The 22,647-nt window shown below is 38.1% G+C and overlaps 2 protein-coding genes across 8 annotated transcripts in view; both read left to right on the plus strand.

Moving 5' to 3' along the window:
- Nucleotides 1–569: 569 nt before the first annotated feature.
- On the plus strand, nt 570–5,748 carry mkks (MKKS centrosomal shuttling protein). Its single transcript, XM_027145303.2, has 5 exons — nt 570–978; nt 2,650–3,336; nt 3,996–4,177; nt 4,888–4,998; nt 5,178–5,748. The coding sequence occupies exons 1-5, from the start codon at nt 693–695 to the stop codon at nt 5,604–5,606; spliced, it is 1,695 nt and encodes a 564-aa protein (XP_027001104.2). The 5' UTR covers nt 570–692; the 3' UTR covers nt 5,607–5,748.
- Nucleotides 5,749–8,477: 2,729 nt separating this feature from the next.
- tfdp2 (transcription factor Dp-2) overlaps nt 8,478–22,647 on the plus strand; it is a 35,418-nt gene continuing 21,248 nt past the window's right edge. The window contains exons 1-4 of one of the 7 annotated variants that reach the window (XM_027147891.2): nt 8,478–8,656; nt 9,326–9,447; nt 17,862–17,926; nt 19,871–19,934. In XM_027147891.2, coding sequence (XP_027003692.1) covers nt 17,912–17,926; nt 19,871–19,934 — 79 coding nt within the window. In that variant the 5' untranslated portion in view covers nt 8,478–8,656; nt 9,326–9,447; nt 17,862–17,911. Of the gene's footprint in view, nt 8,657–9,325; nt 9,448–17,861; nt 17,927–18,696; nt 18,761–19,870; nt 19,935–22,647 lie in introns of those variants that run through there. The other 6 variants (XM_047820710.1, XM_027147895.2, XM_027147890.2 and 3 more) reach the window with 6 other exon arrangements.

Consider the following 22,647-nt stretch of genomic DNA (forward strand, 5'->3'; position numbering starts at 1 on the left):
CTTGTATCACATCCCAAAGGTGTTCTACCAGATTCAGATCCGGTTTCTGGAAAAGCCACTGAAGAACACTGAAGTCATTTTCATTTCCATGAAACTGGTTTGAGATGACTTTTACTTGTGGCATGGGACTCTAGCAATGATTGAGCCCAAAGTCCACCAAGAAATCATTCCCCACACCATTACACCACCTGCACCAGACTGGACTGTTGACCAAGGGCAGGATGGAGCCATGGTTTCATGCTACTGGCACCAAATTCTGACCATGCCATCTGTGTGCCTCAGTAGAAATCATGATCCATCAGACTAGGTTACAGTCTTTTTCCAGTCTTCAACTGTCCAGTTTTGCCCACTGACATGAGTGAAACCTGACATAGTCTTCTGCTGTTGTAGTCCAGCTAAAGAACACTGTGTTGTGAATTCATAATCATCGTTTTTTTTTTGTTTTTTTACAGAGTAGATATCTGAGTTACTGTAGCCTTGATCTCTCCCAACAACAAGGCGTTTGTCTATATGCAACATAAGAATCCAAACTCATCCACACTCCAGATCAGTAGGTAGCGGTAATGAGCATAAATGTGTTTGCTAACAGCAGTTACAAACCGAAGAAGAATAAATATCAACACAACTGCACGTTTTACGTTAAAATGTTCTAGTGCCAGCTTAAACGTTTACAATTTACAGTTTGTAAAACGATGTCTCGTGTTTGTAAGAAAAAGCCTTCTGTGTGCACGGATGAGCCTCTTAGCAATGATGAAATATGCCACAGGTTAGCAGTGATGCTGCACTTGCTGTCATCTTGTTATGGCCCACGTGGCAGATTAAAACAAATTCACAACAACGTCGGGGGAAATTTTCACTCCACATCCACATCATCTGTACTGATCAGAGCTGTCACTTTCTCAGAGCCGCTGCTCAAACTGATCGCTGCAGCCATCTCGGATCACACCGCGAGATTCAGCGACTGCGGTTTGTTTACAGGTAAAAAAAAAAAAAAAGTCATTTAACATGAAGCCACTAGACAGAGTTATTATAGTGCTGCAGTGTTGTAATGTAACGAAGTAGAAATACTTCGTTACTGTACTTAAGTAGAAATTTCACGTATCTGTACTTCGCTATTTGAATGTCAACTTTCACTTTTACTCCACTACATTTCCTAGATAAAATGTATACTCCGTTATATTTCCACTAAGCATCTTCGTTACTCGTTACTACAAAATAAAATCATAAGACGTGTGCGACTGCAATAAGGGAGGTTTGGCGAATCACTGCTCCTAGATCGTATTACGCAGCTCCGCACGCTCTACGGAGAAGCACAGGCACGCGCAGCGTGCACGCGCAGCCAGAGCTGGAGCCATTTATCTATAAAACAGCGGCAACCAAAAGCAGTGAAATGTCACCATTCTTATTACCAGAGTTGATAGCACAAACAAAATATTAATGCAATATCAATACTAAATAAAAATAACACTTATTTGGTCTTTGTCTTGTGAATATTAGTTTATTAATGACTGCATTCATTGGACACACTGTTTGTAGAGAATGCAAACATACATGAACTGATCTGATTCAAGACTGACATCATTACATCATGCATAAAATTTTGGTGTCCACTTTTGCCATTTAATAATACCATAACTTTTGGCTTACTATGTAGTCATATAATATATGATATAAAACTCTTCTTGTTTAAAATTCTCACTGGGCTAAAACCCCTCAAGATGAAACCCTAGAACCGCCCCTGCTCTTATGCCTACCGAAAATCACTGAGATTTTACTTTTTACTTCAAATACTTAAGTACAGTAAATATCAGATACTTTAAGACTTTTACTTGAGTAATATTCTAAAAGGTGACTTTCACTTCTACCAAAGTCTTTTTCTAGTACGATACTTGTACTTTTACTCAAGTATTGCTTTCTAGTACTTTATACAACACTGTAGTGCTGTATCAGGTGAGGTAGCAGTGACGAGCAAGTTAATACTATCGAGAGCACGACCTCTGAACAGCTTCATTAGACCCTACTGATGGACAGACAGATTATATATATTTATATATTTATATATATATATATATATAATTTTTATTTTTTATTTTTTGACAGACAGACAGACAGATACAACTTTACTGTCATTGCACAGGTACACAGCAACGAAATGCAGTTTGGCATCTACCAGAAGTGCAAAGAGAAGCAATTGTGCAAATAGACAAGTGCAGATATATATGTAGCATATATATATATATATATATGTTCACACACACACACACACACACACACACACATATGTATAAGCCATGTTCTCAGTTCATAACTGTATAACTGTAAATATAAATTTATGAAAGTTGCTGAAAACTTCCAATTTCCAAAATTTTAATTTTACCTATCGGATTACAGAGCGGATCTGCTAGAAAAACTGAGCTGCTTAGATACCAGAAGTTGCAGAACAATGAAAAACACTGGAGAAAAAAAAAGTGTTTTTGTGGTCAAATAATCAATAAATCCAGGAGCTTGTTCTCTATATCTAAATCCAACGGCTTCTGTAGTTGTTCAGAAACATAGTGTCAATGCCTCCAAACTGCTTCAAGGATAGATCAGACTGGCCTGAAGTGAGACATTAACATTTCATAACTCCAATTTCATTTATATTGACAGGAGTCTTTTGCCTTGGCCTCATTGAAAATGCCAGGAGGTTGGGACTCAGATCTGCTGTGGCAACTCGAGTGTATAAATACTTGTTAAATGAATGCAATAGATATCTCCGTGCAGATGACTGTGTCTGTAAGGTTCAAGTGGACTTCAGCAGTGTTCGATCACTCGTCACTTTAGCTCATACTGTGGTCACTAGCAAACCAGCCTGTATGCTCGACTCTGATGAATCACAGCATATTGCCTCTCTGACTGTACAGGCCTTCCTTCAGTCTGTTCCTTCTGCTTCCTCAAACATCTTTGGAAAAACGCTGGTTGTGACTGTAGAAGGACAGCCTGTGAAAGATTCTACTGTTTTCCCTGGATTACTAGTTGAAGTGCCTATTCTGCAGTCCGTGGATCTGAACCGTAGTCCAGGTCCCTATAAAATTGTGTTATTTAGCACATCTCTCTCAGGTGACTGCTCCGAAATTGGCGAAGCAGCTTTAGAGATCCAAGTTGGAATAAATCCAGAAATGGTCGTCTTGGAGCAGCTGCTGAAGCTGGGTGAGCACGTGGTTCACAACGGTGTGGAAGTGTTTGCATGTCAGAAGGTGATTCACCCAGTGCTGCAGCAGTACTTAAAGGAACGTGGACTGGTGGTCATCGAGCGGCTCGGACTTGCCCTAATGGAGCCAATTGCCCAAATGACAGGTCTAAGCCATTTTTGTCTTTTGTTGCTGCTTTTGACATAAAAATAACGAATGAAATCTGTAATATTATTTGGAAAAACTAACTTATAATTTGTGTAACAAAAACAAGCAACAACATATTACAGGTATATAGAGTAATTTCTACAACCCAAAATTAGATATGGTAATAATGTTTAATGAAATATTAATGTTTGTGTACTCAGTAAGCCTAGAAATATATATATTTGATGTTTAGAAATAAAATTTAACATTAAGATAATCTAGAACAATCTTGTAAATGACAGCATTGTTTAATGTATTTCCACTCAAGATAAAGTAGATTAGATATTTATTACAGAAATTATGACACATAAGGACATATATCAGGAAACAAGCTGTTCATGGATGCTTGTGCTTGTGGTGAGCTTACACTCCAGAGTTAATTTCAGATCATGCAGTAAAACAGCAAAATAAATATTTTGCTGTTGAGTTTAGTAACTAATAAAAACATGTTATAGTGTTTGCTAGGATACTTAGCATTCATAAACAATCTTTTTTTTTATGTTGCAGCCACAAGATATATTTTCAGAAGTGTATTGAGAGTAATGTTCGTGTTTAATGAGTTTACAGCATAGCTCCAAATGCTTTAACAAGGAATTCACAGCTCTCTGTGTGTTTCAGGCGCTCAGATTATGGCATCTATCTGCTCCCCTGTCCCAGCCAAAGCATATGGACAGATCAGGGGACTCCATCTGCACCGCATTGGATCTAAAGAGCATCTCCAGCTCCTTCCATCTGGAGAGGCGGCCGTTAATACGATGGTGCTCTGTCACAGGAACGAAACGATGTTAGAGGAGCTCAAGGTTAATTAGTGCTAGAGTATAGGAAAAAAAGGCACCTTTTATAGTATTCACGTTCCCGAATCTTTTCCTTATTCTGTAATGTCTTGGCTTTCCTTGAAAATAGATTCAAATGAAACACGTTCTAATCTGCAAAATTTGCAAATAAGTGCTCCATAATGGAAAAGCGTGAACAGATTTTCACAAAGTCATCTTATGTAAACAGATTAAAAGTTACTGAGGAAGAAAAAAGGAGGTCTGAGGACTATCTGAATGCACAACATGTTCAAATAAGGCAAAGAAGTGTATTAAGATTTAATGGGTTTAGGGTTTGTTTCAGACACGCTCAATTATCTAACATTAGTTACAGATCACAGAAACTCGGGTCTCGTAAATATAACATTTAGAATGCAGGTTGTGGTGGAAGGTATGCTGGCAGACTGTAAATGATAAACTGAAAAAAAGATGTGTTCTACTTGTGGGGTTTTAAAATCCAACCTTTACTGCAGTATTGAAAAACCACAATGAAGTTGATTTATACATTTTTCTTGCAAAGCTGCTGCACATGTGGCTACTGTTTCCTTTTGCTTTTGTAGTCTATTTTGCTTTTCCAGAATGGACCTATTTTGTGTGTCATTTATTTGAGTTTGACAGACAAAACAATGACTTATACCTCTACTATCAGTTACTGGTGTTCGTGTTCATTTTTTATTTTGCATTGCATTGTTTTGAAGGTGACGTGTCAGAGAGCTGAGCATGTGCTACGACTGACTCTTAAGGAACCGTATGCACTAATTGGAGGAGGCTGTACAGAGACTGTGCTGTCTGCTTACTTAAAATACACGGTGAGCACTGTGTGTTTGTATTTAAATGTTCCTCATATATATTTTTCTCATATATAAGTATATGAGAAAAACATATCTCATATATAAATGTTCCTCATATATATTTTTTCCAATTTCTTCAGCTATTCCAAGCGCTTACATGTGTATATGCTGTATGTGATCTGTTATATTTCCAACAGGTTGAGTATAAGGTCAGTGAAGCATCCTCGGCTCTAAAGTGCTCACACACAGAGTTCCTCTTAGCTACAGAGGCGTTCTGCTGCTCTCTGCAGTCTGTGGCTCTCTCTTTAGACCACAATGACCAGGACTTCCTCATGGACCTGACTCATGCTCATTGCTGGGTTACAGAAAAAGATGCACACTCACAAACCACAGCCATGCACCTTTGCAGCTGTGGTCTGGCAAAGGAAAGGGCAGATCTGGAGAAGATCTTTTTAAATATTCCACTGAACACAGCACATCTCTACTTCCTGCCAGCACCCATTAAACCTGATGTTCAACCCCGACTGTTGGACTCGTTCACTGCAAAACTCAATGCCTTGAACGTTGCTGCAGAGACAGCTAATCTGGTGCTGGATGCAAGGTATATTATTAGGGATGTGAATTAACTGAGCATATATTCGTAAATAAGTTCCTGTATCTCAACATTAGATGGAGACATTCATTTTCATGCTCTGGCCCATTTTGCTGTTCTGTGATTCAAAACTATTTGCATTTTTAAGAAACTATAATAAAACTATCTTTATTGTATCTTTATATGTTTATTATCATTATTATTTATAACAAAAGAAAATGTTTTTTGATATTTTGTTCTGTGGTACTTTTTTGTATTATTTCTTTTATTTTATTTCATTTTCATTTATTTATTTATTTATTTATTTATTGGTTATTTATTATTTATTTAAATGATTTATTGGCACAGCTGAGCTGCCTTAAAGCTACCTTACTGCACTTTTTTTTTTTTTTTTTTTTTTTTTAAATGCTGGTCTAAAGGTTTTTACCTTTTAAGTGGTTAGCAGACATGTACTTGTGTTACAGGTTATTTTACAGTCAGCTTCAGAATTATTGGTACATTTATTAAAGTTGTTTTGGCTATAATGGCAATGATAATTATTTATTGCTGTTTTCACAACATGGTGTAACTATAAATTGATTTGAATAAAAAGTATGGTCATTTCTTAATAAAATAATCCAATTGTTGTTGATTACATGGAATAAAACACCATGGAAAATGAGTTAGGAGCATTAATGAACTTCTGGCTTGGGATGTGTCTGTGTCTTTGCATCCGGCTGCATCACACTAGTCCATCTTTTTATTTATATGATTATTTTCCTACAACATCATGCTCCTAAGTGCTGCATTCCACACACACTGTTCTACTGTGGATCTCTTTAATGAAACCATTCAGGCATATCCTCAACCTGACAGAAGAAAATTGACTGCAGTGTTTTCTACATTACAAATTCTCTGTATATATTGGTTGTATTGAAAATAGCTGCATATTTTTTCTCTAGTTTATAATCTGCTGTTTGTACAAGTGTTGAACAAAGCCCATACAAAGTAATTTAGAACATGAAATAGCCTAAACTAAGTTTCCTCACTTTATCATTATATTTTAAATGTTTACAGAAAAAAAAATATTCACAGTAATAAAGCTTCACCTAGCAACACTAGACTTTAAAACAATGAAGTGTGTGTGAGACTTTAGTATTATCGTGGTTAAATTCGGTCAGAACAGTGTCACAAAGTGCAGGTGTGTGTGTGCCTCGAAAGAAACTACAAGCTCCCTGTGGTTTCTCTCCTAGAGTCTTTATCAGACTACTAATCTACCTCTACTTACTCTTTCGGCATTCAAAGGCATAGTCACCTTTTTTCTCTCAGGAATGTTTTCTAATGCGACAAGAGATGAAAGATGATTACATTCTGTGCAGCTAACACTATAGTTCTTTTTAGATATTAGGAAACATTATGCCTTTATATTAGAACATTCACACTAGCAGTTTGCCTCCTCCAATTACTGCCTGGAAAGACTTACATTTCCAGCATTTAGCAGACACTCTTTTCCAGAGCAACTTACATTTTAGTGCATTTTTATACAACTGAACAATTGAGGGTTAAGGGCCTCACTCAGGGGCCCAACAGTGGCAGCCAGGTGGATGTGGGGATCAAACTCATGACCTTTCGCCTTTCGATTGGTTATCCAGCACCTTAATCACTAGGCTACAACATCCACCAACTTAACAATGCAAATAAAATATCTGTGCAAGTAATTAAACACACTGTTTCTGTAGAGGATTACTGAAGACTTCACTCCTGATAATCCCATCAGTAGCCACTTTTTCAGTCACACTACGGTGTTGAAAAATCCCAGCAAAAATGTTTTAAGGGATATATTCTTACCAGTACCATTCTTACCATATATTCCCCCAACAAGTTACTGGTATGTGTCCCTAAAATAAACTGGAATATCATTCATTCCCCAGTGCCGTTACATTTAAATGTAAAAGTGTATAACGCTTTAAACATAGGTTAAATATCTTTCACAACAATCTATGTGTATCTTTCATTAACAAAAGATTCATTAAAAACAATCTATAATCACACAGGAAACAGCCTTTCTACCAGATCAACCACACTATTCTATGAAAGCAAACTTTTATTGTTATCTTATTGTACTATGTATTTTGTAGCAGTATTGTGTATTTTAACCTCTTAGACTTGAAATCAAATACGGTTTATAAAAACTACAAAAATTGTTTATCCAATAACATTTACTTATCTCTACTACATGGACACATTCACCATGGCACATATTCAGCAGGAATTTACATTATTCTAATTTAAAGAATATGATGTGAAAAAAATTGTGTTTTTTTTTTTCATTATTTTGTTTTTTTTTCTGTGATCTTGACAGGTTAAAACTATTAATTTTATTTTTTTAAATAGTGAATAAACAAAGTAAATTATTAGAATGCATGCAATGTATGTATGATAACCGTGAAACTAAACACGTCTTATTAATTAATAGTCACTTAGAATTAGACACATAGTTTGGTATAATGAATATACAGAGCTTTAATTGTAGCTTTGTACGTCCCTTTCTTGTAGAAAATGTAACTTAAACTCTGACAAATGAAAGTTTTTTAACATGACAGTTTTGAACATACAAAACAAACACATTGCCCCTCTTTGTCTGAACTAATTCAATTCAGCCATGGAGGTTTTTAAACGACTTGGGCTGAATCCCAATTGGCTTCATATTTTATTTATAGGCCACTAGTTACAGCTATTATTTTACCCCTATGTACGGCGCCTATATAGGGAATCAGCTTTTATTTAGAACGCTTCCACTGCACGCGTCTTCTTTGTGCGAGGACCTAGCTACGGGGGCCGGCTTCATTGTGGACGTCCAATCATTTCGTATATAGTGTATCACGTCACGAGCGGGTGTAACCAATCAGAGTTGCCGGCTGTCTCCCACCGCCAAGCTTGGGTGCAGAGTTCGGCACTCAGGAAGTAACGCGAGGGCCCTAGCAGTTCGAGCTGTCCCTGTCAAATATAACTAATTCTCTCTATTGAGATTTTATTGTTTGCTAATTTTCCTCAGAGTTTTTCTGTTTAGGATATTTCTACTTGGGGCTCCGGATTGTACTACAGGTAATGAACGTTTGGATATATTTTTATAGAGAATATGAATAGTGACAGAACTTCAGAGAGCCCTTGAACGTAGCTTTTCAGCGTTTTAAAACACATCTTGGATGGAAAAGTGCTTTGGTGTGGCTTATCATAAACTTGCAGCTGGAGTGAAGTTAGTTTGACATTTCTATGCGTACTAATGATTAATAATAACGATAAAAATAATAATATTAATAAAGTAGTTTGTACCTTTTTAATTAACGAGTACCACCAACTGTTACTGCTAACTCAAGTAATATCATAAATAATATGAGAGAAATTATCATCACTTTGCAGAAAGGTATTATTGAGTGCAAGCCTCTATCAGGGGTATATAGCACTGTGTGATTAATACAAAGCTTTATCCTTTCATACATATACATAATATACAATTTTATATATTGTATATATAATATAAAGCTACTTCTCAGGGTTTATTGTGTGAATTAAACTAGCTCAGAGCTGACTTAACACTTGTCCTACTACCCATTTTATCCAGTACACAGAAGTGTAGTGTTAGTGTGTTAGTGACTTTATGTATGTATCCTTTGTTATGTCTTACCTCATACATATGCCACGCAATACTGAAAGCACATATATTTCAGCTGGGCGATGCTCTGTAAACTTTGCAATCTGCACATTTCCGCTCAGGTTGGATAGAGATTGCTCTCATGTCCTGCAGCAGATGGTTAATAAAGTCCCATCGACTTGACTTTGAGGAGAAGCTACATGCCACTATTTTAATTCAGACGTGCTTCTGTAGGGATTTCCAGGTAAATACCAGCTGACTCAGTGCTATGTTATAAAAATTTACCTCCCTTCCTCCTGGTTTAGTTTCTTAAAACCGCAACATCTATTTTATGACTAAGACCGGAGTATATCAGTATATTACGGTATGATTATGTGGCAGAATGTTTATATATAACCATCTGGTTATAATGATTATGATAGATGCATCCTTTTTTGTGAAGTAAAGTTATTTATGTTCATTTATCATAGACAGAGGCTTTTTTAAATATTCCCACTAGAGACCACTAACATGGTTAAATTTGATCCAACGGAAGATTGAGCATCAAGTCTGGACATTGTGATCGATATCCGGTCAAATCTGATATATCGTAACTGATGCACAGAACACATAACGCATAGTGCCATCAGCCCTGTGACGTTTCTGTGTAACTTAATGATATATACACCAGCTTGCATATGAGCAAACATTCATCTTTATTACTAAGAATGTCAACATAGGATCTGTATCTGGTATCCAGTCTTCAAAGCCTTTATTGTATTGTATTGAAATTGGGAAAATGGTAAGGGTATATCACTACCGCTCATCATTCTTATTCTTGCAAACTGTATGATTTTATTTTACCTGATTGATCAACTAAATTCCAATAATACAATATATGCCAAACACATGTATTTTTTTTACTCATGCTGAACATGAACTAGTAGAAGTAGCATCTGATCTCTATATTGTAATAAACAGATCAGAGTGCAGCTGCGAATTGTACGTTATAATTTTGGAAGCCATTGGACGTCACAAATCATTTGAACCCTTACATGTTAAAAAAATAAAACTACACAATACCTTCTACACATTGTAAAAAAAGAAACACTACAGAATACACCCTTCACTAAAATAAAAGGTTCCAGGTTGCTGATTACCCTAAAACAGTCTCCATGAAGGTTGTTGATTGAACGCTTGGAAGCCAGAAGCGGAGGAGGAGGAAGAAGAAGCCAATGTCGGCTTGACACAAATGATTTGTTTATATCAAGTGAGGTTAATTTTTCCTCTGATGTGCATAACATGGCATTGAACAGCCAAAGTCTCAAAGCTGTATTGTTTAACAGGAAGCCTGTTTGTCATTGAACTGCATTTTGAGTAATTGGTTATGGATTTTATTGACTTCATTCCCCTGTCGTAATCTGAAAGCACCCAAGTATCCCTTGGATATGTTCTCTCTGTGCTTAAATACTGATCAATGAGCATCAGTTTGGCTGAAATTTTTTTATTTATTTTTTTTGCTAGCCTGTTGTACATCTGTTTATCATTTTTAGTCATGTTTGTTGTACTTTTATGGCATCTGATTTAACACAGCGATCATCTTGATGATTTGGAGTCTACTGGGTAAATTTTGTGGCATGACTCATGTCGACGAAAAAAAAACAAGCAATGTTTGTGATTTCAAAAATACTCTCCGATGCCGAACAGGAATATTTTCAATGTTCTGAGCCCTTATTTGTTCTTTTGCTCTGTTTGTTGATAATTAAAGTGAGCCATGTCACAGCAAACCTTGGTGGAAACTTTTTCTTTTAGGCTTCAGCCAACCAACAGACACCACATTACAGCTGTAGACTTTTTTCAGTTGCAAAAGAAAGTTACAGAGATTTGCAACTCCGTATAAAAAGTCGAATCTGAGACGATCCATCGGTGACGAACACAGAGTTTGCTGTTGTTCAGGAGTTAGTATGTAACTTCATTTGAATGGTTTTCAGGAAGAATAGACATGAATTTGTTTAAATGTAGTTGCTTGTTCCAGTCAGTAGGGGTTGATCCAATGGAAGATTGCACTGTTGAGAATCTACACACAAAGATGCTAATCTAATCATCGATTAGGCTGTTGCCCTCATTAAGAAACTAAGAGTCTGAATATCTTCATTGTAATGCCTCTGGCTTGTTTTCTTCCTGTGCAGATTGTGAGATTTAAGACAGACATCTGTTGATCCCTTGCAGTCGGCCTGCACATTTAATCCCTCGTGTAGAGGCGATGGAAAACGAGACCCCCACCAGGAGCTCATAGTGTCTGTGTGACAGGTGCCCAACCCTTTCTGCTACTTGGCACATTGGGATCGTGCCCACATTTGCACCAGAACATTGACCGAGTGAGCCGCTTGGTGCGTAATGTCTCTGAACACTTTCTGAGCAGCTGCTGAAATTCTACAGCCCTGTGGCTTATTTCCATCTAAGATTTTTTTTTTTTGCAAATCATGTAAAGCTTTGGAACTGTGCGTCTGTGTAGTAACGACAGCAGGCAAGAGAAAGCCTGTGTATCCCTTTTGGCGCCATTTCACAGCTGTTGAGCTCAGTGCTGTGTACTCCATTGTCACTGTAACGCGTCCCATGAGACACTGTGCTGTTTTGGAGTGAACGTGTGCATACAAGCCAGCACTGAGAAGCACAACATAACCTCCATACACATTCCATTCTGGGAAACACAAGCTCTAGCAGTCAGTTTCCTGGCTGCTTCAGACCTGTGATGCAATTGTGCACGAGAAGAGGGAAAATGTTACTATACTGTTAGTCCAATAACACCAGCAGGCCATACTTGGGGAACTGTGTATTCACCTGAGATTATTGTCAAATATATATAGTACATAAGCAGATTTCTTTAGAACATGCACTAAAGCTTTTCCTTTGGCTGAGTTTGTGGTTTATATGATTCTTACTATAAGATATAGTGATGTTAGACAGAGTTATTTACCGAATGTTCAAATAAATCGGAACCATTTTAGCACCTGCTGTATTTGACTTGTCCTAAAAGTGTGTACTTCTATTCCTGCTCTCTGCCTTGAATGGCTTCTTGACTCCTTGAGAGATCTCAGTCTTGTCCTTAAATATCAGACTATATTACAAATGCACTGATATCATATTTTAATTTTTGATACTGATGTAGAGTCTTGAGTTTTGCCTGATAGCTAATACTGACATCAGCACCGATGTGTAGGACATGTAAGAGGGGACCGGGCGAAATACATAAGATTGTTTTATTTATTGGTCACAATCTGACTGCAGCTAAACTATTTTGGGTTATTTCATTTTGGTCCACATCAGAATTTTATTGCTGTGTTCTGTGCCAAAATGAACAGCCACGAAAAAGTAAATGACCTACACACTGTGAGAGCGAGTTAACTGTATGTGAGGTAAGTTTATCATTAGGTGTGAGGAAAAGCTGTGTCCCGTATTCACGAGCAGCACGTTCTCATGGCTTGAAACGTTATTCCATCAGATCAGAAAATATGCACGGCGAACAAATCTGATACCGAACCCGACTCGATCTTGTGTGGATACTTGATATTGGATCAGTGTTAGATGTTTGTTATTTCTGATGACATTTCTAACGTGCCTGTGTCGTTAGCATGGAAACACCCTTCTTATGGGGAATTTATTCTATTGTACCTAGATGTGAAAAATGTGGGATTTCCAGAACTAAAATGTTTTACCTTTTGCACAAATCTCAATCACAATTAAAGATCTTGCTTTGTAGTGAAACTGTTTTTTAAAGATTCCATCCATTCACTCCAGCATATAGCTGTCCGACAACTCCGTCAAAGCCTGATGTTTATCGTGCGAAGGAATCACGCTTGGGTGTCGCTAACAGGTTTTAAACATGCTAGGCAGACTGAGTGCTGGCACTTTAACCCACCGTCATCTATAAAACCTAGAAAAGAATAAAAAAAAAATGTAGAAAATGATTCCTAATTCATTTTGATGAAATATGTTTATGACGGCCTTATTGTAACCACCGCTATACTGATGGGTTTCCCAGATCGTCTCACACACACGATATGTGAGATTCCAAGGGATGTGTCCTAAACCCATTGTCCTCTCTGTCCTTCCTCTATCCTCTGTCTAGCTTGTGCATTCAGGCCCTCCTGCTGACTTGCCATTCAGATTAATAGCTTGTGAAGCCAGTCCAGTCTTCATATGCCCTCACAGCGATGTGAAAATTGCAGAACACAGATTCAACTCATGTCTTAAGATCTGAAACCTTCCTCTTTAGTACATTTTACGCTCCTACACACACGCACCGATGAGCTGTATGATCTGATGTATGATCATATTAAGTGACCCTGTTGCCATGGTGATTAGACTGCCACTGTGCGACACTGGTGACAGATGGAGGGGGTCAGTGAGCGGAGAGCACGAGGGTGGATACGGACACCCTGACACTCACCCCCACTCCAGTGCAGCGTACTTTATGCTTTCTGAACTCACTGTGTGGTGGAGGAAAGCTTCTAGTTAACCTTTTCTCTACAGTTCAGCCCTGATTAGACTAACAGACTGTGACCTCCAGCAGAGAGAGTCTTTAACCACGGTTTTTCTCTCTTAAGTTAGTATTGTTCTTTCCCAGCAGATCTAACAGAGTCACCTCTTCCAGGTCAGTAGCCTTGAGTCAGTGAAGTAGGCAGAATGATGAGACGGTTTGGCTGGAGTTTATATTCTTTACAATGGCACAAATATGACAGAAAGAATCACATCACACATAGCAAGAGATAAAGACTTGCTAGGAAAATGACGGTTCTAGTCACGGTGAATATTCCTAGCTCACTATTCCCATGCTAAGCTCTGGTGTCGCCTTGTCCTCCTGACAAGCAATTAAAGAAGGGAAATGAACGAATGTGCCAGCCAGGCTGCAGTGTCGTGTTTGAGCTGAAATGTGTAGTGATTTATTTAATCGTCGATATTTCCTCCGTCTGTGGAATGTATAATAATGGAAAAAAGTACGACTGTTATTAAAATTGAAAAAGAAATCGACACAAGAAAACATTATTTTGTTGTTTGTTTGGTTTGTTTGTATTAAAATTTAAAATTGAAGAAAGTCTGAAAAGTTTTAAAATCAATCTGTTAAGTGTTTTACATGTCTGGATTTTTTTAATGATTGGATTGTTTCTGATGGAGGAAGTCTGCCACACACATTTATTTCTTCAGTCTTTTACCCCGTTTATTTTCAGCATTTGTTTTTGATCTTGTGGTCCGTTAAGGAAACCTAAAAACGAACGTGATACGAGACAACGGCGCTATTCACAGCAGCTGCTTTCCTCTACGAGTCCTTTATCCGTCGTTCAGAGAGCTTTACCCTTTAGTGCGATTTCCAAAGTCTTACAGTCTTACATATTTTCCAGCTAGAGCACTGACCCCTTGGTTGCTGTCTGAGTCCCAGACCACTTCTGAACGTAGTTTTGAGCGATCCTGTCACAAATGCATTTTTGAGACACATTTGAACCATCACACTGGATGCATGTTTCTGCCAGGTGTGAACTAGGCAGTCGTCGGTGTCTGTAGTGAAGTGTAGTGTAGTCTGTAGTGAACCGGAATTAACGCTAGTGGAACCTTGTGGTCTTGAGCAGTAGATGTAGGCAATTAGAGTAGACAATTAAAAACCCATGATGTGTGTATTTGTGTGAAACAGAGTGAGAACTTTGCAGCCTGTTTTGATTAGAAAATGATTTATCTTTCTCGTTTCTCAAGGTTAAACATTAGTCATGCGTCAGTTGGGTCACATGACTGTATATTATGATGCATGAGTTGTAATGAGATGCTGATTGTGTTCAACGCAAATCAAGGCTCACAAGCCCACAGTCGACTGCCGTTGCACTGACTGACATCGTAAACTCAGCCATGAAAGCAAACAGTCCTGGAAGTCTTGCACATGTTTCTTTGAGAAGTCTGTTTGCTCTTTGAGGAGAGAGATGATGACAGTGTGAACTTTGTATTGCATGGACATCTAGTTTGAACTCGTACTGCCTGACACTACACCTGCTTTCACTTCTTAGTCAGCAACAAGTTGTCTCAGAATGTCGTGTCCTTTGCAGCTATGCGTTTAAGCCATTGTGTGCAGCTCAATTGTATTTTGGGGGTGGACTTTTCCTTAGAGAATGATAAAGGAAAGGGAAGATCTAGAGGAAAACGGGAGCTGCAGCCACTTTGAAGAACTCTGTGGTTTCTCTATTCGGCCTCTCCCTCGCAGGACAAAAGGCCTTTATATGAGACTGCAGCAGGGGTCTGATGGGATAAGGGGGGCAGCAGGGCCTTTTCATCTCCCCCACAGGCACAGGCAGGCTCACCAGCTGTCTGCTTAATGCCTCTCCCATGGCTTTCCTCAACAAGACTGGCCATCGACACGCGCTCTCGCTCTCTCTCTCTCTCCCTCTCTCTCTCTCCCTCTCTCCCTCACTTCTCTCTCTCTCTCTCTCCCTCACTTCTCTCTCTCCCTTTCTCCCTCACCTCTCTCTCTCTTCTCTCTCCCTCACTTCTCTCTCTCTCTCTTTCTCCCTCACTTCTCTCTCTCTCTCTCTCTCTCTCTCTCTCTCTCTCTCTCTCTCCCTCTCTCTCTCTCTCTCTCTCTCTCTCTCTCTCCCTCACTTCTCTCTCTCTCTCTCTCCCTCACTTCTCTCTCTCCCTTTCTCCCTCACCTCTCTCTCTCTTCTCTCTCCCTCACTTCTCTCTCTCTCTCTTTCTCCCTCACTTCTCTCTCTCTCTTCTCTCTCTTCTCTTTCTCTCTCTCTCTCACACACACACACACACACACCACACACACACACACACACACACACACACTCACTCACTCTCACACACACAGGGTTAACTGAAGTTTAAAATAGCAGTATCATTTAATTGGATAAAAGTCTTATTTGATATCTTGCATTTATTGAACAATTCAGTTTGCATTCCTTTTTACAAATACTTTATCATCTTTTTTTAAGCTTTTAAGAAAATGTTTTGCAGAAATGATCACGTATGTCTTGCGCTACAAACATAATGATTAAGGTTTCAAAGTAATTATAGAATATAGAAAAATAGAAAATTCTAGTGTAGCAACTAGTTTTCTTTTGTTTTTGGTTGTTGTATATTTAGACTTTTTTATTAACCATCATCGATCTGTAGAGTTAGTTACAGTCCTGCTGTGGGGTACTGGATCAGCTCCCTTTTTCTATCGTATTCAGTTCAGATACGAATGTTATCAAAATTGTCTGGTGTGATTATTTGATGGAATGGATTTGTTTTTTTATTTGAAATATTTTTGTTTTCTATTTTGAATGCGATATTTAGATGTGGTACCACACTGTGAAAAAACTTATTTTATTCCACACACCACATATACACATGTCGGATTCATTCAGTTAGCGTCAGTTTGTTTTTAATATTTATTTGTTCAGCCGATGGAATTTGTCTGGTGAACTCTGTGAAGCTTGTGTGTTCTCAGAAAATGCAGCATGTCAAATGAATATGAGTTAAATACCGCCTCGGAAGCTGCAGCAGGTGTGCGGTCACAAATAGTCAGCAGGTGCACAAAAGATACACAAACACAATAATCTAAGTGGAGCAAAACATTTACTCCTTTTATTGAACATCTATTGTGCAGATGGCTGAATTTGCATTATGTAGTTAGACATTATTCTACAGTTTGTATGTGCAGGAAGTCTGTAAGGTTTCACACACTTTTCATGTAACTTCTGATGTATGATATTCCTGATTATTTATGTAAGCCAAAGAAATTGAAATTACTTTCAATATAATATAATATAATATAATATATATAATATAATATATATGCAATGAGCATTGGCAGTGATACTTTGTAGAATGTTAAAGTCCCACTATTATCCCTTGTTCAGTGGTTAAGACGTTGACTTGCTGGTCAGAAGGTTGTGAATTGAAATCCCACGTTAAAATCCTAGGCTCTTCAGCAAGACTCCTAACCCTCATCTGCTCATTTATATAAATGCCAAAATGTCACCATGTGTGGGTTTTCCCAGGATACCACACACGTATAATCAGTACATACAGCTCTTATCGTCACGTGTTTCTAATATTTGATGGTTTGCGTATACAGTAAATGGCTTTTAGAAGGCAATCAGGTTTTTGTGTTTCTGCACTGGATCTAAGGAAAGATGTCCTTCTTTTCAGACTAACGTCTGATGTTCTCACCAGCACGTCATGCAGCATGTTGAGCATTTGCGTACGTTACGTGTTCCTCTGAGTGTGAGAATAGCACAGCGTTTGACCAGTTGGGAGCATATAATTAGTGGCATGGCAAAGTAATATACGATTAGGGGACAGAGAGGACACATTAATAAGAGTCACACTATTAGAATTCTTGCATATCTGTCCGTGACCAGTCCATGCAAATGAAATTCATTTGCAGATTCTTGCTATAAAAATGTTACAGAGGGCAAAGCGTCAGGCTGGGCTTATTTCCTTGCTTCATTTAACACATCTGTGTTTTTGTGCTATAAGTAGCTTAGATCAACGCCGTACCGACACACGGCCTATAATCACACACACTCATGCATACAATCCTGTGTACACAGTTAGGATCAGTAAATGTGTTGCATGTGTATACTACTCCATGCACACACTCACTTTCTTCTGACTTGTGTGTTTGTGTTTTTCTGTCTACAGGAGGATTGAAAACTGGTGACTAGTGGAAGGAGCTCATTGCTATCTCCTATATGATGGCCAACGCAGTGAGTATTGACACACAAACTTGTTCACATAAAGTAAATGCTTTATAGTGGGCATAGAACCAGAGCCAAGAAATCAGGAACGCTGGATATGTCCATGCACACACACATTCACACACACATTCACACCTTGAAGCATTTTAGAGTAGCCACTTCATCTTCCAGCCTGTTTTTGGAGGTAGGAGATAAGTGGAGAACGAACACAGAAACCAGACAGACAGTAGCCAAACCCCAGCCCAGGATCGAACCAGGTACCCTGTAACTATAGACACACTGAAGTTATCTCTGTGTTAGATTCGGGTTTAGTTTAAATCTGACTCCAAATATGAATGAAAAAAATTCACAATTGTATTAATTCCATCATACAGCAATGACTGTGTCTCTAATACACAGCAGTTTTTATCACGAACATTTTCGAACATTCCTCTAATGAGCACAATTATTACACTACATAAACTTAATAAAAGTTTATTCCGTTTAAATGTTTATTCATTTCATGGAGATGATCTCAAGTTTGCTAGTTGTTTTATATTAGCCTAACATGACAGAGAATTTCTTTTCTCCTAGAAGGTAAAGGATTTTTTTCACAAACTAGTCGAAATACTGTTGCTAACGTTACCAAACAAGTAAGCATTATGTCATTATTCTGCAACAACAAAGTGTTAGCAAACATACACAGATCAGGGCACGTCAGCCTACAGACTATCTTGCACTTTACATGACCACAGTGTCGTCCTCCTGCCTCACTTCACGCCACAGTGGGGTGAAAAATATACCACGCCATGCATCTGACTTCCTCTGTTATCGTTGTCTTTCCAAAACAAGTGTGCTGCTACGGTAGAGGCTTTTATGTCTTTTTTTGTTTGTTTGTTTGTTTGTTTGTTTTTGTAAATACACTTGCATATATTTTCTTATAAACTGTGTAGGTTTTATTACGAAACAGACATTTCTCTACTCACCAAAAAATAAATACTAGACAGAAGATTTGTGTTTAGCACAAAAGCTGCTACGCATAAGGACATAAGAGTGTACTGACATGAAGCTCTTCCTATTTAAGTGCGTTTGCAGCATGTATGTTCTCCTTATCAGCACTATTAGCCAGACCAGCTCTATGTACTTTACAACGAAACACTGACGTATTGAAACACATCTGAAATTCATCAATTATTCGTATTTTGTAGCCAGAGAAAGCACAAACTTTCTTACCTTGTGACCTAAAGATAAGACTGCTGTTTAAATCTAATTTATGTTTCATGTGGACAAAAATCTACATTTTAATACAATAGATAGTGCTGAAAACTTCAGGTTTGTTGAACTGAAACATTATTTCTGTTTTGCATTTAACTGTCTGAAGTAGCTTTGTTTTAACCTCAAGCAGAGTCGTTAAGTCACAAGTAAAAAACTGTTAGTTTTTTCACTGTTGTGGGAAAGCAGACTTTAAGGTTTTTAATCCAGCTGTGGCACAGGAGTATAATTCTGACCGCCGATATCTGATCAGAGATACTGTAGAACTGATAATGTTCGGTCCTTTTGATTCCAGCGTATAGCTATCCAACAACTTCACCATCGGGTGGCCTTAATTTTTTATGTAAAGCGCCTTGAGAAGCTACTTTAAAGGCATTATATAAAAATAAAGTTATTATTATTATTATTACTTTCACTCTTAACTAGAAATCACTCTTAGCTAGAAAGGATTAAGGCTTAGTTTTAGTTAGAGACTGACTGTGTTCTTGTTAAAACAGCTAGTCACGATGAAAAAAAATTGAATGAAATAAAAGCATGTTGTCAAATATATGCATGCTTTTCTAAAAGCCAGGGTGTCAAAATATGTTCTAGGCATCGGCTTATAATGTTTATAGGTGCGGCTTTGTTTACTCAATATTCTGTATATTACCTAGAATCATTAACCTACTAATCAGTTTCACTCCCAATATCGTCTTCTTTAAGGTTGGCACTGCATCTCTGTGTGGTGATTTAAAGGCTTTTCTGAGTAACCAGAACTTAACAAAAGGTAAGAATATTCCTCCTTTGCCTAATTACAGGTCAGATACTGTAACTCTGAGTCAGATCCAGCCTCAGCTTTTCTTTTCTCAACACGATCATTATTTTCCCTAAACCATGCACATGCATCTGCTCAACCAGTGTGTTGTCTTGATTTTTCTCATCGTTTCATATTCTATGGAAACAATAAGAATCCGAAGACAAATACCTTGAAACTCTTTCACTCTTTTGTTCATTTCATCAAGGCCTCTACAGAAGTGTGTAGTACAATTTGCGTAATATTTTCCACAGCGCTGACATCCATCGACGATGTTATTTAATAATTGAGTAATATTTGAGGAGCCTCTAGTTGTTCTAGGTGACATTTACAGATTAACCGGCGCAGCAGTGCTCATCTCCGATATCATGAGGTCCTCAGAGACATCTCAGTGATCCACACTGTGAATACACGTGATACTCAATCCATGCACAGGATTTATGAGACACATGCTTGTGTACATCAAATAAGCTGTAAAAGTGTTTACTTTCTTTGCCGATCCAAGTTAGTTTCTGCTAAAGTTATGTTAATATAAACAGGTCAGGCGTTAATGTAACGTCTTTAAAGAGGGTCAAGTCGTGTCAAGTGGATTTTTATTGCCATTTTTATATCGGTTGTGTGTATTGGAACAAAATGTTTCTCCAGGACCATGATGCAACACACATCAGTACACAAGAGCAAATGCTCTACGTATGGGGTTGGAAAAACTTGGATATTAATTCTGTCAAATCAAACCACATCAATTTTGTTCTATTCTTCTGATTATTACTTAACTCTGCAGTTATCTTGTGTGTGTGAAGCGACTTGGTGTTGTGTGCGTTTGTGTAGTTCATGAAAAAGTTTTTCACAGAAAATACTTACATGACTGGACAGATTTCCCTCTGTCGAAGTTACAGTTCTACCCAAATCATACGTTTGATGAATATAGGAACAAATATCAACACGCTCAATATCTAATCTAATACTAGTTGCCAAAAATATCCCCGAATTGATCCTTACTACTATCTTGTGGAAAGACAATAAAACAAACCTGGTATAGAAGATTACATAATGAATGTAATGCATTTCACTGCATATCGCACCCTGTATGTGTGACAAATACAATTTGATTTGATATGATTAATACTAGTATACCATTTCTAATCTGATCTGGGCTTCAAGCTACACTTTGCAAGAAGAAGTATCAACAGCTTGCATTTATCTTGTGAAAATAGGAAAAAAAAAGCAGAAATACACAACTGTACTGTGTATAGTTGTCTATAGTCGTCCTATATCAAACAGCCAGAATAAACCAAATGAAACATGAATAATTTTCGAAGGGAAAACGGACACTTACATTTTCTATAAGATCTCTGCACTCTTTAGTGTGTGGTTTTGTTATGTTAACATTTCAGTGACTGTGAATATAAGCTAAGCAAATCCACATGTCCAGGCATGAAGTGAGTTTAGAGGCGACGACAGAGAATCGGGTCTTTGTGCTTTGGACGGACACAAATGGTGTGGCTGAGTATTTAGTTTTAAAGTCCTAATTTCACTTGATGTGCACTTGAACATGAAACACTTTCAGCTGCTTGTATTGGGCTTATTTTCCTCTGTGCTGCTGCATCGCATACACATGCTTAGATATCAGATAACGCTTGTGTGTGTGTGATTGTGATGTGTGTCCCTGTGTCAGTGTGTCTCTGTGTGTGCCTGACTCTTGTGTGTGTATCTTGTGTGCGCTTGTGTATGTCTGAGTAGACTGAGCACTGAGTTCATGTGAAGGGAGGGCTGTGTTTGCATGCAAGAGTGTGCGAGTGTGTGTGCAGGAGTGAGACAGTGTGTGTGTGTGTGTGTGTGTGTGCGTGTGTGCGTGCATGGCTTCTTGTGTCTGTCCATATACTGTAGTAACAAATACATTTGATTAGTGATTGGATGTGTGAAGAGGTCGTGTTGGTTTAACCAGGCAGATGTGTCCATGTCTCTCCTTTCCCTTTACTCCCATCACATCTCTATTGTCCATTTCTGGGGCTAATAGATGTTACACATGTTTACTACATGCATGTGTGATGAGAGGAAACTTAGCGTTCCGTTTTATTTAATTTCATCCTTCCAAAATAACCAAACCATCCAAAAGAGGTTTAAACCAGAGATGAAATGAACTGCAGTGTTGATTAATGCTGAATGCTTTAAATCACCAGTCCTGAGTAATGAGTCATGTAGGCTTTCCCTCTCTCTCTCACGCCACACCTAATTAAGTATGCGTAACCTGTTAACAGAAACTGTGGCTGTGAAGCTGTTATTTTAATGGAGCTGGCCGTTGTAGCTGGACGAACCCAGTCACTGTTGTTCTGAAACCTGCTTACAGTATATTGCACATATTTGTATTGTAGTAAGATGTAAGTGTAAATTTTGGCAGAACTGTAGGTCATTTAAACATCACGGCAAATCTAAACGAACCCAATGTTCAGTCCAGTGTGTGGATTTTACAGTTCAGAAATGAATAATATCTCCGTAATAACAGCTTACATTCAATATGATGTCTGAGTAGATTTCTATCCCATGGACGACCTCTTCTCTGTAGTTCCTCTGTAGCTAAAAGTTCGGGGGAGGGGAGGAGTGGTCTGTCGTGTGTGTGTGTGTGTGTGTGTGTGTGTGTGTGTGTGTGTGTGTGTGTGTGTGTGTGTGTGTGTGTGTGTGTGTGTGT

Source organism: Tachysurus fulvidraco, chromosome 11, assembly GCF_022655615.1.
Source record: "Tachysurus fulvidraco isolate hzauxx_2018 chromosome 11, HZAU_PFXX_2.0, whole genome shotgun sequence".
Classification (NCBI taxonomy): Eukaryota; Metazoa; Chordata; class Actinopteri; order Siluriformes; family Bagridae; genus Tachysurus; species Tachysurus fulvidraco.